The sequence below is a fragment of the Gavialis gangeticus genome, unplaced genomic scaffold, assembly GCF_001723915.1.
Source record: "Gavialis gangeticus isolate Ggan-Ray unplaced genomic scaffold, GavGan_comp1, whole genome shotgun sequence".
Classification (NCBI taxonomy): domain Eukaryota; kingdom Metazoa; phylum Chordata; order Crocodylia; family Gavialidae; genus Gavialis; species Gavialis gangeticus.
Genome location: NW_017728994.1, coordinates 28,810,936 through 28,823,996, shown reverse-complemented (window position 1 = coordinate 28,823,996; position 13,061 = coordinate 28,810,936). Strand labels below are relative to the sequence as shown.

At 47.2% G+C, this 13,061-nt stretch overlaps 1 protein-coding gene across 2 annotated transcripts; it reads right to left on the bottom strand.

Moving 5' to 3' along the window:
• Nucleotides 1-1,496: 1,496 nt before the first annotated feature.
• Nucleotides 1,497-13,040, bottom strand: LOC109287412 (2-hydroxyacylsphingosine 1-beta-galactosyltransferase-like). Of its 2 annotated transcripts, none has more exons than XM_019502490.1 (6): nucleotides 12,535-13,040; nucleotides 8,600-9,444; nucleotides 4,374-4,516; nucleotides 4,190-4,266; nucleotides 3,573-3,792; nucleotides 1,497-2,554 (listed from the first exon to the last, which is right to left on the bottom strand). In XM_019502490.1, exons 2-6 carry the CDS (start codon nucleotides 9,440-9,442, stop codon nucleotides 2,239-2,241), a joined length of 1,599 nt encoding a protein of 532 aa, XP_019358035.1. In that variant the 5' UTR covers nucleotides 9,443-9,444; nucleotides 12,535-13,040; the 3' UTR covers nucleotides 1,497-2,238. The 2 variants fall into 2 exon arrangements, with proteins under 2 accessions (XP_019358035.1, XP_019358036.1); XM_019502491.1 differs by having other exon boundaries at nucleotides 4,374-4,513.
• Nucleotides 13,041-13,061: the final 21 nt, after the last annotated feature.

Below are 13,061 nucleotides of genomic sequence, written 5' to 3'. Positions count from 1 at the left end.
GGTCTGCATCTCCATTCAAAAAAATTTTAGGGGTCCACAAATGAAAAAAAAATGTTGAAAACCACTACAGTATACAGCTTGGGCTGACATTATTTAAAGCTGTTAGATTTTCAACCCCCACTGATCGATCACAAAGAGGAAGACTGAGTCCCCAGCCCTCCGTCACAATCCTTACTCCTCCCCTAGCACCTAGATGTCTCTCATTCTCCTCATCCCACCGCTATTACTAGCACATCTTATTATATATTCTCTTCTGCACCATTACCATGCCAGTTACAACAGTCTCAAGTCAGAAATGACATGAAACAGCAGGACTGCTAAAGAATAAGTCTACTGTAGACTGATAGCCCATTTCCAACGCAGACCAGAACCAGATGGGCCAGAAAGGAATAAGAAACCACCTGAAGAGTTTGTTACACCCAAGTCAATAGGTACATAGTGTTTCAGTCCACATAGACTCAGGTTTACATTTGTCCTAGAGAACAGATAGGATTCTGGCTGAAGTCTTCTTTATCACCCTTGTGTGGCTCCAGTGATATTAAGAAAAAAGGGGCTAGAACAAGGCCTGCTGGACAGAATGGTCTTTGTCATGGCAGAAGAGGAAGGATTTGGGTATTGGCACCAGAGCCCTGAGCCAAACACATGGCAAAAGAAACACAAGGGCATCTACCCATTCCCAGATGAGCAACACCCGATACAGAACCCCTCAGGAGATTAGCCCAAGCATTATCTCCTTGCTCACATTCACCATGAGCAACTTAGTATTAAAGGCAAATCTGGAGGATGGGCCCAGGGAACAAAGCAGATTAACCATGCTGTTAATTAATGGGCTAGACATCACTAAGTCACGATATCATCAGCCAAGATCCCAGCAAAACACGCTTACCCTTGTTCCAAAGCATCACCAGTTTTCTTCCCAGCTAATACAGCAGTTACACAACTCACCTTCAGTAAAACATTGAATGACTTAACAGCTCATGCAACTAGAAGCACATACTCCTTGGCATCACTCCACACCACACCCAAGTTCCAGACCAACCGCATGCCCAGTCATGTCCATGTAAGAAGGCTTGGTGTCCATACTGTTACTCTTAAAAGTTAGATGCTTTAAGGTCCAGCCCAAACTTCCTGCCACTACCCAGAGCTAAGAGCTCACACACCATTTCAGGCTGAAGCCCTTGCAGCCATCTCTTTCATGCACTCTTCTTCAACCACATGCTTGAGGCATGCCTGGGTGTCAGCTGGGTGTTTCCACAAGTATATGAGAAAGGTGTGCATGTGGGGGGAAAGAATCCCTGAAAACCTGATTGGAGAAGAGGGGGCCTAGGAGATAGGGCATATAGGGAAGAGCCGGTAGCCAGTCACACTGTGTGGGGTGGGAGATAGCTGTGGCTTGTGGTGTGTGCATCTGTGTGTGTAGATGCCCAATAGGACTTCAATGAAACTATGGCTACCTCTGCCATAAGACATGCATTAACTTAGGCAGAAGGCACTGCTGAGGAGAAAGAATATAGTTTATTAAAAATAAATAAATTACCACAAAGAACAGAGCACAGCATGTTGACGGAAGCAGGAAGAATGTCTGCCCGAGAAATTTAAAACAGAGATTGAGTTTTAAAGAAAAACATTTTGGTGCCATTTTCCTACCGCTTCCACAGCTCCACCTTGGGCTCTTCACCTGAACACAAAAGAAGTGTCCCAAGCCTCAGATAGTGGTTAATGAGGTTGGGAATAAGTGGTAACCAGCCCAGACAAGGCCCTTATCCCTGGTATATCAGGACCTGCCTTCTGTATCTCATGGCAGGTCCTGATATAACCTTCCAGTTTAATGCCAGCATCAAAACCAACATATATAAAAAGGAAGCAATTGCTTGCTCCTCCCCAGAGGTCTACCCACTCATCCCCCTTTCCCAGAGTCCTGGCCAAAAACATCCACCCACACCTGAATTTATGACCCCACCCACATTTGCTGTACACTGAGGTGTGCATATAGGCTTCTGCAATGCTCTCCCACCTCTCCAGTCACAACAGCAGCCAGATCAACCAGTTATATACCCACCTCAGAATCCACATCCCCACCCGCATGTTCTGTACACAAAGGCCTGCACACAGACCTCTGCTATGCAGCCATCAAAACAGCAGCCAGGCCAAAAACTCTTCAGTCTCTCCATGCATGCTTGCAAAGTGAGCCTTTGCACTGAAGTCCGCCTTGCTGGAGGGGATGCATCTGAGAAGGCCCTACTTCAACTTTTTCTCTTCCACCAAATGGCCATTTGGACACTGGCCATTCAGGTGCATGGGTCTGACGCCCTTTCCCATGTACCACACAATGACTTTGTACAGGGCAAAGGCTGCCCCAACTAGACACAAGAGAAAAAGAGCCAAGACGTCAAGGCAGTAGTACTCATAGAAGGAGAGGTCGTAGACAGCTGGGCGAAGGTACGGTGCCCCATCGTGGCGGAGCAGGTACTCCAGCCAGTACACCGTACGATTCAGAGCATGCATGGGCGTGTCTAGATGCAGAGCTGAGATCAACTTGGCTGCTTTATGGTAGCTGCAAGACAGGAAGAGAAAAAAAGTCACCTGTTTGTGCTGAAGCATCATTACAGCCCCAATCCTCAAGGAAACCAAGCAGTCTCAGCTCTCAGATTGTACATTCATGAATCCTAAACATAAACGGGCCCTCTATCTGCCCCTGATGGCCAAGCCAATTGCAGACACTAATAGACCTTTATAGCATTTACTTGTTCTGCAGGTTTGCTATGGCAATGCAAACCCGAGTCTATTCTGCCTCTCACATCATGGTTGGGCTGTCAGTTCAATTCCAGGGACAACAGAAACTCCTCTGAAGACTTACCTGGGAGTTCACTGAGGGTGGAATCACACTAATGCCAACATCACACCACAGAACCAATTTTCTAACAATGGCCCCAACCCACAGTAGGGCTAAGCACTGTCAGCTTACACTGAAGTTGACAGCAACTGTGATAACTAAATGGTCTGAAAGAGGAAGTCACACACAGCAGTTTAAACATGAGCTGTCAGGGGGATTTTGGGAGGTTGATGTCTACATCACATGGAAGCAAGAAGTCTGGTGGAGCAATAAGAAATAATTCAGAGGCCAAAGGGTCTGGCTTTCAAAACAAAACAACAACACAGCTAAATAATCATCTCTCATGCTTGCAAGCCCCACCAGTATCTCTGCACTCTCTGCTCACTTAATGCTGTCTGCTTAAATGAATTAGGGACATCCTGTCTTGCCTGGACTAGTAACATACTACCAAAAGACAAGAAGGCTCAGTATCAGCCTCTTGGACATTTAAAGTTAAAGCCAAGCAAAGACTAATCATATTCCCCTTGACAGTAAACCTGGACAGGAGTCTTGTACATCCAACAGGGGCAAACATCAAAGGATAAAAGGCAACAGGGTGTCCAGCCAAGCAAGCAATATAGCTGGTTGAATGAGTGCTGGACCACTTGTTGCCACGGGCTTTGCCACGGATACACCCAGTTGTTGGCATCCTGTGTCCTGCACCTCTGAACCGAACACTTGGTCCTTCCACACGTCTCACCTGGGATCAGAGATAACTGTGACTATGGCTTGGTAGAGGTCATCTTCAGTGAATCGGCTCCAGTCCATGAGAATCCCCATGCCCTTTGCCTGAACTCTCGTCATGATGTCAAACTGATCCCCATAGAAAGGGAACCCCACCACTGGAACTCCATGATAAATTGCCTCAAAAATGCCATTCATCCCACAGTGGCTGACAAAGGCTTTCACGTTGGGGTGACCTATGAAAAAGTAAAGGTGAGAAGGCTGAAGGCATGCCATACTCCTCGGGGATGCTCAGACAGGTACCCCAATTTATCTCTAGCTTTCTTCACACCAATGCATGCTGCAGGTTGGAGGAAAACTGGGCACATGTGGGAGATAGTATGAAGGCTCCTGTTTACTCCAAGATCATCACCACCTCCCACTTCAGAAGCTAGCGGGTTGGGTCCCTAAAGAGCAGGATCAAGATACTTGCAAACCAGAACTGTTTTAAGCATTGGGCCTGGACACACAGTAGCGGCATTTCTTTGAGGTGTTTTTGCTCCACAGTGGAACAACCCCTAATAACGTTGGTAGTTCTCACATTCACACACATCCATTCACCCCTCGGCTCTTATGCCACTATCCCCGTCTTACCCAGCAGGTCATTCTGGGGCAGCCACTCCATCATCAGCATATTCTCGCCCAGGTGAGCAGGCTTTGGGCCAAAGTACCTGCCACAAAAAGTGAAAGAGAAGGCAGATTATGGGGTGGAACCATCCTGTGAAACATGGGATTCCTGCTAAACCAGAACCAATGAGAAAGCTCCTTTCTCCCTCACCTCCAAATGACCCTCTGAGGAAGGCGGGCAAACGCCCCGGCCATCTTGTCCACCATGTCACTTGGGAGCGCGCGGATCCCAATGCCGAAGGAGACAACAATGACACCTGCATCTGCAGCTTCCACCCAAAGACGCAAGCCCTGCTAGCAAAAAACACATGTACAACTACACTGTAAAGCCTCTCCCACACAAGCTTTGAATGTCTTATTCCATCTCAGCAGTGGGAAACTCTCGTCTTGGAGAGACCACATCCTCTCTATAGTGAGGTTATCTCCCAGAGTTTGCCAGGAGATCTATAGCTACTATGGCTCCTACTCATAGCTGTCAGGCATGGGCAGAGCCAAGTTGAGCAAGCAGAGTCTAGATAATCCTCCCTGCCGGGAACTTTGTAGGGAGCTGTCAAGAACATCCATGTCATGGTTCTGCTGCTTTGGAAAGCTCTGCACAGAGGCCGGGAATAGAGGGACTTGATGAGGGGATCCAATTAACACAGGTTGCAGCCCTGGGAGTGGCAGAATGCAGAAGGTTATGGGTAAATTCTCATTCCCTAAAATTTCCTTGGATTAAAGAGAACAGAAAAGTTGGAGCTGTAAAGGAAGTGGAGAGCTTTCCAAAGCTGCCTCAAGGATCTGGATACCAAACTTTCCATTGAGTACTTTGGGAAAAAAAATCCTCAGCCTTGTCATCTAACTTCCCAGAAACAAATCCTGTCAAGGCCTTGCCAAGGCACATGGAAAACACAAACGGCTTTCCCTTAATTTTGATTTTAAAAAAGAAAAAAGAAATAAAATTGGAGTGGGTGAGAAGATTCAGCCTTGTGAGAGATACATAAATAAAAAGAGCACTTCATTTAGAAACCACAAATCTATTTTTGATCATTTCACAAGTGTAGCTGTGCTGATTTAGAGTTAGAGTTATTCTCAGGGAAGACCTCCCCTGAGAGACCTCTGCCAGATGCTGGCTGTATTTAAATGTCTGTCTTCACACAATGATCTGAAAAAAGGAGGTTATGACTCCACCCTTTAAAAGTCTGGGTGTGCACTTGATTTAAAACTAGCTTTCCTCGAATTTCTTGGAAATATGTTCCTTTTAAGAACTGCTTTAAAACTGTTTTTTTAAGCAGCGGGTAATTTCATATTTTAAAAACACTATCATGGCTCTTGTCCCTCAATAATTAATTTACTAGTGAAACTCTATTAAAACTCCCAACAACTGAAGTTTAGGGAAAGACAGTTGACCTTGGAAAATGTCCTCTTCTCACCCTTGAGTCCCCTTTAGCAAACACTAAATCCACATTTCCAGTGCCAGGGACAAACTCTCAGCCACAGCCATGTTTTAAATACAACATTGATGAAAAAAAGACAGATGTAACGAAGCAGCCTGCTCCTTTAAGAGGGAACAGTTAGCTCTATTGAGAAAGTCCAGATAACAGGCATTTGGATAGGCAGGGGTGTCCTGCTAGAAGATTTCAAAAGAGCCCCTAGATGAGAGAGGAGAAAGCCAGCTATGAATGCAACTGCTACAAGAAGGGGCCAAGCTGCTGTATCCTGCTTCAAGTCCCTTTGAAGCATGCTGGAAAAATACACTAACACTTTCTTACAGTGTTGTTCTTACTTATTGTATGTCTGTATGGTTACTGTGATTCCTTCTGGAGAAAAGCTGGTCAGGCTGCATGCTCTCTCTCGTCATCCAATGGCAAAGGAGCAGCAATCCATCTTGAAAGACAGACATGTAAAGCAGGAGTTGGTAACCCACAGCCTGATACACAAGACATGGGAGGCTGCTGGGGCACAGTAATTGCTACGCTCCAGCAGACTCAATTAATCGAGTCTGCTCTGATGTGCTGGAATGCCAGTGCGTCAGAGCAGCCTCTGCGCTCGGGTATAGGCTTAGCTTTGGAAGGTGCTCGGTGTACTGCTCCAAAGCAAGGCAAAGCACCCAAGTACATACATGGAGTTAAGTATCTGAGTAACTCCACTAAAGACAGCAGGACATATGTAAAAGTTAGGGCTGCACTTAGGTACTTTGTAAAGTTGTGCAAAGCTTCAGGTGCCGATTCGATTTGGAGGAGATTTGGCCCGATTCGGTAGCTGAATCTCCAAATCCAAATGGAATCGGGACCAATTAAAAGGTCCAGATTGATTCAAAGTTCTCCAAATCTTCGGAAAAGATTCAGAGAGCTTCAATGGATTTGGACAGTCCCCACCCACTGCAGCAGGGAGCTGCAGCCGAACTTAGAGCTGGTAAGCAGGGGGTGGGAGAGGGGATTGGAGGAGGGGGGAAGGGATCACGGGGGGACCCCTGCCAGGCCCCATCCCCTGCCCACTCCCCCAGCCCCCCATGGCTGTCCCACCCGCTCCAACGCCTGGCCCTTTAAAAAAAAAAAATGCCCCCACTCACCAGGTGCTGCCAGGCGGGGAGAGGGCGAACTCTGCTGCCCCCCACTGCATGGGGGACTCTGCTATGACCCCCCTGACCCCCACCCCTGTCTCAGCCCCCCCTATGGCTGCCCTGCCCGCCTTACCTCTGGCCCTTTAAGACACGCCCCCTGAGAAAAACCCCAGGACTCACCATTCCTGCAGCAGCCTTAGGGGCTTCGGGGGCTCGTGCAGAGCCCTCCATGTGACGTGGGGCAGTGCAGGGCAGCAGGAATCGCTCTCTGCTGGGCAGAAACCGTGAATCTGGGGAGTTTTTTTTCTTAAAGAGCCAGAGCTGGGGTGAGCATGTCAGCCATGGGGGGGGCTGGGGGAGCAGGGAGGGGTCGGGGGGCTCATGCAGAGCCTCCCATGCAGTGTGGAGTAGTGGGAGGGGCAGCAGGGATCGCTCCCCAACTTGGCAGCACCTGTTGAGTTGGGGCTTTTTTTTTTTCAAAGTGCCAGGAGCTGGGGCAGGTGGGGGATGGGCCTGGGTGATTTGGAGGTTCGGCAGCAGCTGAATCTCCGAATCAGATTTGGCCAAATCAATTCGGGACAGTGATTCAAATCACCAAATCGAATCACTCTCCCCTGAATCGGCTAAATCTGAATCCAAAGTGAATACTAGCTGCTTTGCACAGGCCTACTTTGCTGAATGAGCCAGAGACTGTTTGGAACGCCCTACATACCTATAATGTCACCTGGATGCTGCACAATAAGGAAGGGTGGGGAGGGACACAGGGGTTGGAGTTACTGTGCAACCTTCATTTCAAAGCTCTTGGTTTCATATGCTTCTTACTTTGCTAATGTTTTAGTTTACTTGATGTCTATTTATAGTTTTAACCCAGAACATCAGTCTTAGATGATGCTGAATCTGGCATTTTGTTTCAGTTTTATTTATTGTCAGGGACACAGAATCCCTTCTGACAGGCTAGCCCATCTGGTCACTATGCAGCCCTGTCTACACTAACCAGGTCTTCCTACATATTTCCAGCACTGCTAGGGAGGAATGCTAGCATTGCCTGGGCTCCTGCAGCCAGTCCCTGCTGCAGGACAAGTTCTGTACAACCCCAGCTGAAGACAGTGGTGTTTGCACAGGTGGAATTGAGCACCAGGGCCTGGCCCTCCAGAATCTGTCACTGGTGATGTGGCATGAGCCAGAAAGAACCCAGCCTGTCTGATCCCAGAGGAGGTGATCTGGGCTGGCCACCGATGGAGGGGAGGCATGGAACATTTTCCCCCTGTAGACAGAGCAAACCTGACATGGAATCACAGAGAGAACAAGCGCAAGGCCTGACAATGCCTTTAAGACTAAGTTTGCAGAACAGAACTTCGCTGTAAATAAAGGGGGGCAGGGAAGAGTTAGCAGAAAACCGTTATAGTAAGAAGGATGACTGGTGAGGCAATAAGAAAATAAATGAGGTGATCACTTAATCTTAAGAGCACAGTTGTTGTTAATACTGAACTGACCCCGGATCCAGTGTAGTGCCAAGCTCCTTTGCTTTCAGGGTTGGGGGTTCTGAAACACACTCCCATCTCAGGATGAAGATCCCTAAAGTGAATCCCCAATACACTGTCTTAGGTTCCAGGCCAGCCCAATACACACACATGTACATGCATACAGGCTTCAGAAGGAATCAGCTTTACAGCCTGCTGCATTATTCATGAGACTCCACCAGGGAAGATGCACCATGGATTTCCCCCCAGAACCAATCTCAGTTTACAGATCATGAAGGCCCTGGCTAAATCCAAGAAGGCAGAAGAGCTCTGAAAGGAGAAGTCCTCAGAAATGGACCCTCCTCAAGGACTTACCACTGGAAGGGGCTTTGCAGGCTCGGCTAGTATTCCCCCTGTGAAAATGACATGGGGGAGTGTGGGCCGGGGAAAGTCCAGCACCACATCATTACACAGGAAGAAGAGACTGGTCCCATGGAAAAGGTCCATCATGGACCTCTGTGGCTCCACCCCATGCTTCTGCATGAGGTGCTCAAACTTGGGAAGGATGACCAGTTTGGTGGCTATACGGATGATCAGGAAGACCAGGAGATTCCAAGTCCTGCCAGCTAGCCCCATCCGGTCTGTCATCAGGGAGTTGAACTCAGGGACGTAGGCAATCGGTGAAGTGGCACCAATCTCTGCTGGGAACCAGAAACCAGTTGAGAGCGCAACATATTTAACACCAAGGAAGTGGGCCAGAATGAAGCCACACATCTCATTGGGGTCTACCAGGAACAAGTCAAAGTCCTCACTGCGAAGATGCTGCAGGAGGGCAGTGTTCCCCAACACTAGATCACAGTTGTCCACATACTTCTCCAGGACTGAGAAAATCTGCAGGGAAATCATCTTCCCCTGGAAGATATGCTTTATCTTCTCCTGCATCCAGGCATCTGCACTCTCTGTGCTGAAGGTCCCCTTGTACTTCTGAATTCTGAAGCCTGGCAGGAAGGAGTCCATCTCCCGGCCTTCATGCAGAAGTAACACAGGGTCATGACCCTGGTCACTCAATGCTTCTGCCACCCGCATGAAAACATGTAGATGGCTGTCAAAGATGACGGTGGGCATCATCAGCACCTTGGCACAACAGCAAAGCTCCAGATTGAGAGCAGCCACTAGGAAGAGCACAGCGGTGGGGTATGGCAGCAAAGTCATCTTCATCACTGCAGGGGGGGAGAAACATGCAAGTGTTACAGCATAAGGTGTTAGGTCATGCACTTACAATCTAACAGCAAGATTATTTGCTCCAAACCAGAAGTTCCTCAGTTGGGAACAAGGAGGAAAACCCTGATCACAAGAGGATTATGAACCACCAACATGATCCTAGGAAGCATCAGGAGAGGTATTTCCAGGAGAAACTTGGAAGTATTAGTGGCAATGGCAAACACTCAACTGCAAGACTGTGTACAGTTCTGGTCCCCCATGCTCAAGGAAGACTATTTAAACTAGAACAGATGCAAAGAACTGTTTTACTCGCCTGACCACAGTCTCCTAGGAGAGGAAAGAAAAAAGCCTTGACATACTGAGTCTACCAAAATGAAGGAGGCTGAGGAGGGACACAATTCCAGTCCCAAATTTCTGTGAATTGCTCTCTGTGACATACACCAAAGAGTAAGAACCTTCGAGGAAGACTATTTAAGATGAAGCTCAGCATTGGTAAAAGAACAAATAAGCATAAACTGTCCATAAATGAGTGAATTAGTAATCTTAAAACTTCTAGCCTATCAGAAGAGTGAGGTCCGCCTTCCCAAAAGATTGTTTTTTGCCTTACAACTCCTACCTACCTTTGAGACCGAGCTGCATGAGGGTAGGAGAGAGGATTATATGATGAAGGTGCCCACAATAGCAGCATTCTGGACATAACGATCCAGGAGGTCCTTTCCAGTGCTATGTTCCCAACCTGCTGGTGTTGCATTCCCAGACCATTCACCATGTGGGAAGGAAGATGCTAAGGCAGTGCCATATTTGCCCACCAAATACTGCTGGAAACTCTCTCCACAGGCAGCGCCTCAAGTTACATATGACTTGAGCTCCTCTACCTACCATTTCTCCCTTCTTTCTCCTTTTATAAGTCCTCCACTTTCTCACAACAAAGGAACAGTTCAGTATATTTTCACAGCCTCTTCCCTTAGGCTACTTTTAAAAGGTTTGTTTAGGAAAAGTAGCAGTTCCTGCCCCAGCAATCCCACTTACTGGAGGCATCAGAATCCTTACCGATACCTACAGGCTTCCCTTGCTTTACGCAGGTTCTGTATGTGCAAATTTGCTCTTATGCGATGACCCTTTTTATACCAAAAATCTGTTATATGCATGGTAAATTCACGTTTATGCAATTGGTGTGGTGGAAGCACGCAGTCAGCTGCTTTGTGCGGTGCACTGTAGGAGTGACGCGTGCCAAATATAGTGTCTTGTGTGGATTTGTGCTCCAAACTTGTTGTCTGCGACACATGCTTCTGTAGTTGCCATCCCCATTATGGCTTCTAAGCGTCCCACTAGCTTAACATTCACCACCACCCTGTGCTTGTGTGTACTGTCTGCTGTGGGCAAGTACCAAAATTATCTTGTAAAAGTGGTAGAAATGGGTCTAGGGGTCAGTACAGTCGAAATCTTGGAATGTATTCCTATTTGTTACATTATAAAGTGGGTTCCCTTTATGCGAATTCAAGTTATGTGCCGTTTTTCAGGAATGCGTGTGCAGCATAAAGCGAGGGAAACCTGTACAAGAAGACCTCACTCCTGTTTACTTTCCCCTGCTGGCCCTGCAGAACTAGCACAGCTGGATTCTGTTCCTGCCTAAGGATTGGCAGGATTCCTCATTAACCTCTATTCTGTGACCTCTGTGCAAGCCTACTGGAAGGACCACAATGTCACAGATGGCACCATCTAGCCTGCATAGCTTTTGTCACACAGAAGGAAGCTTCAGGGGGACTTTCAGTATGATCATGAAGCCCTGGTGAGTTTGCAGAGCTTTCAGCCAAGAAGGCCATTTTACCACTACTCAAATGAGCAAGACTGAGACAGAATAAGCATTCAGCCAATCCTACAGATTCACTATTCAGAGAAAAACTGCACTTTCACAGAAGACAACAGTAGACAGCAAGAGGAAGAGTTATCCCAAGTATAGAGAACAATAAGGATGCAAGATGATCAACCAGACCAGGCCGCCTCACACATGAATAGGGGTGAGTGGCTTGCAAAAAAAGTCAGGCAGACACAAGCAGTAGCTTCTCATGTAGGCTACAGAGAGCATAACACTAAAACAGACTAGAGAAAACGAAGACACCGCAGAAAGGACCCACCTATTCTTGCAAGTTCCTTCCACAAGAAGTGGTGCAAGCAGCCATTAATCTCCAAAGCCCCACACCTACAGTAAGCCGCTCAATTTCCAGGTTGGGACAATACCTAGTAAAAGCTAGTTGCACAGGTTTAGGGACCTATCTATATCACATCACTGAAAACCGATGTGTCTTGCTTTCGGCTTAGTCTTTTGTGGCAATTATTTGATTACAGTAATTAGGAACACACATAAGCAAATTAATACTCTGAAGAGCCAGCCCAGAGAGAGCCCTCTGCACATGTGCAAATGGCAATAGCACTCTGCTGGCAGAACTCCATTGAAATCACCATAGTTGCAGGGCTGTAACAAGGCAGAAATTGGCCTCAGAACTTGCCCCACCTATGCACACCTATAGTTGCACCCCTCTTCTTTTCCTCCTCCTCCCTCCACGAAGAGGCAAGAAAAGGATGGATGCATCTCTGCTAAATTTAACCACTATGGGGGGGACCTGCTAAGGACTTGTGTTGTATGGGGGAACAAGGGCCACAGATTGCTGAAAGAGGATGCAGATACACGAAGTTAAATGTACAGATGCTTCCCTGCAACTGGTCTCCCAAATGCAACATACAACAGCTACAGCTTGTCAAAGAGATTCACAATAGCTGCTTTCCACAATCCTTCTTTTGCATTAAGTTAGGCAAGTGGTGGGAAGGGAATGAGAAGGGCAGATGGAGTAGTTGTAATTTAAAGAAATTAACAAGGAAGAGGGAGAGAAATTTGAGTACAGCTGCACACCACCTAGGAAGTGAAGATACCACAAGGGTGTTTGGATATACACACACAAACATACACACACAGAGCCAGGACTCCTGCAAGCAGAGGAGAGGGGTGAGATCACAGAGCTTTTCAAGGACCTAGATGAGAGACATAGGGATGGCCTACAGATTCCCACTCAGTACTCTGCTTCCTCACTTACCCGTGTCCCACGGATATAAATGGTGTGCCTATAGGCTGCAGACTTCAGGGCAGAGTGCTGCAAATGAGAGAACAGTCACCAATTAGTATGAACACAGTGTATCTCCCTCCTCCAGGATGGTGGGTGGATCTAATCCTCAGCTCAAGGGCTAGGACTACAACATTTCCAACTTGAACACCCATTCCTCTGCTCCATGTAGGCTGAACAGAGTAGCATAGAGTCGAGGCTTTATTCCAATCCAAGCAATTCAGCGCAAGCGTTCTGGCTTCCGAATCTGCTTTCTAGATGAGCGAGAAAAAAGCAGACAGAGAAGTACAGCTTTGCAGAAAGCCTCTACAGATAACAGAGTAGGCATGGTTTGGTTCTGAAAGCAAGTACGTGATCTGGGGTTGGACACAAGTTTTGGAGTGAGGAGGATTTTATTTGCTGCATTTTTGACAGTATGTAACATGTCCAAGGAGGCAACTATAGCTTGAGAAAGGAGCCTGAGTGAAGTGAATGTCATAAAAAAAAAAAAAAAAAAAAAA

Excerpts from the sequence above, each read along its gene's own strand:
- LOC109287412 (XM_019502490.1), bottom strand. The coding sequence starts at position 9,442 with ATGAAGATGACTTTGCTGCCATACCCCACCGCTGTGCTCTTCCTAGTG. Across the intron at positions 4,267-4,373 it reads CCTCAGAGGGTCATTTGGAG|GTACTTTGGCCCAAAGCCTG; the intron begins GTGAGGGAGAAA and ends TTTTTGTGGCAG. Across the intron at positions 2,555-3,572 it reads ACAGTTATCTCTGATCCCAG|CTACCATAAAGCAGCCAAGT; the intron begins GTGAGACGTGTG and ends CCTGTCTTGCAG.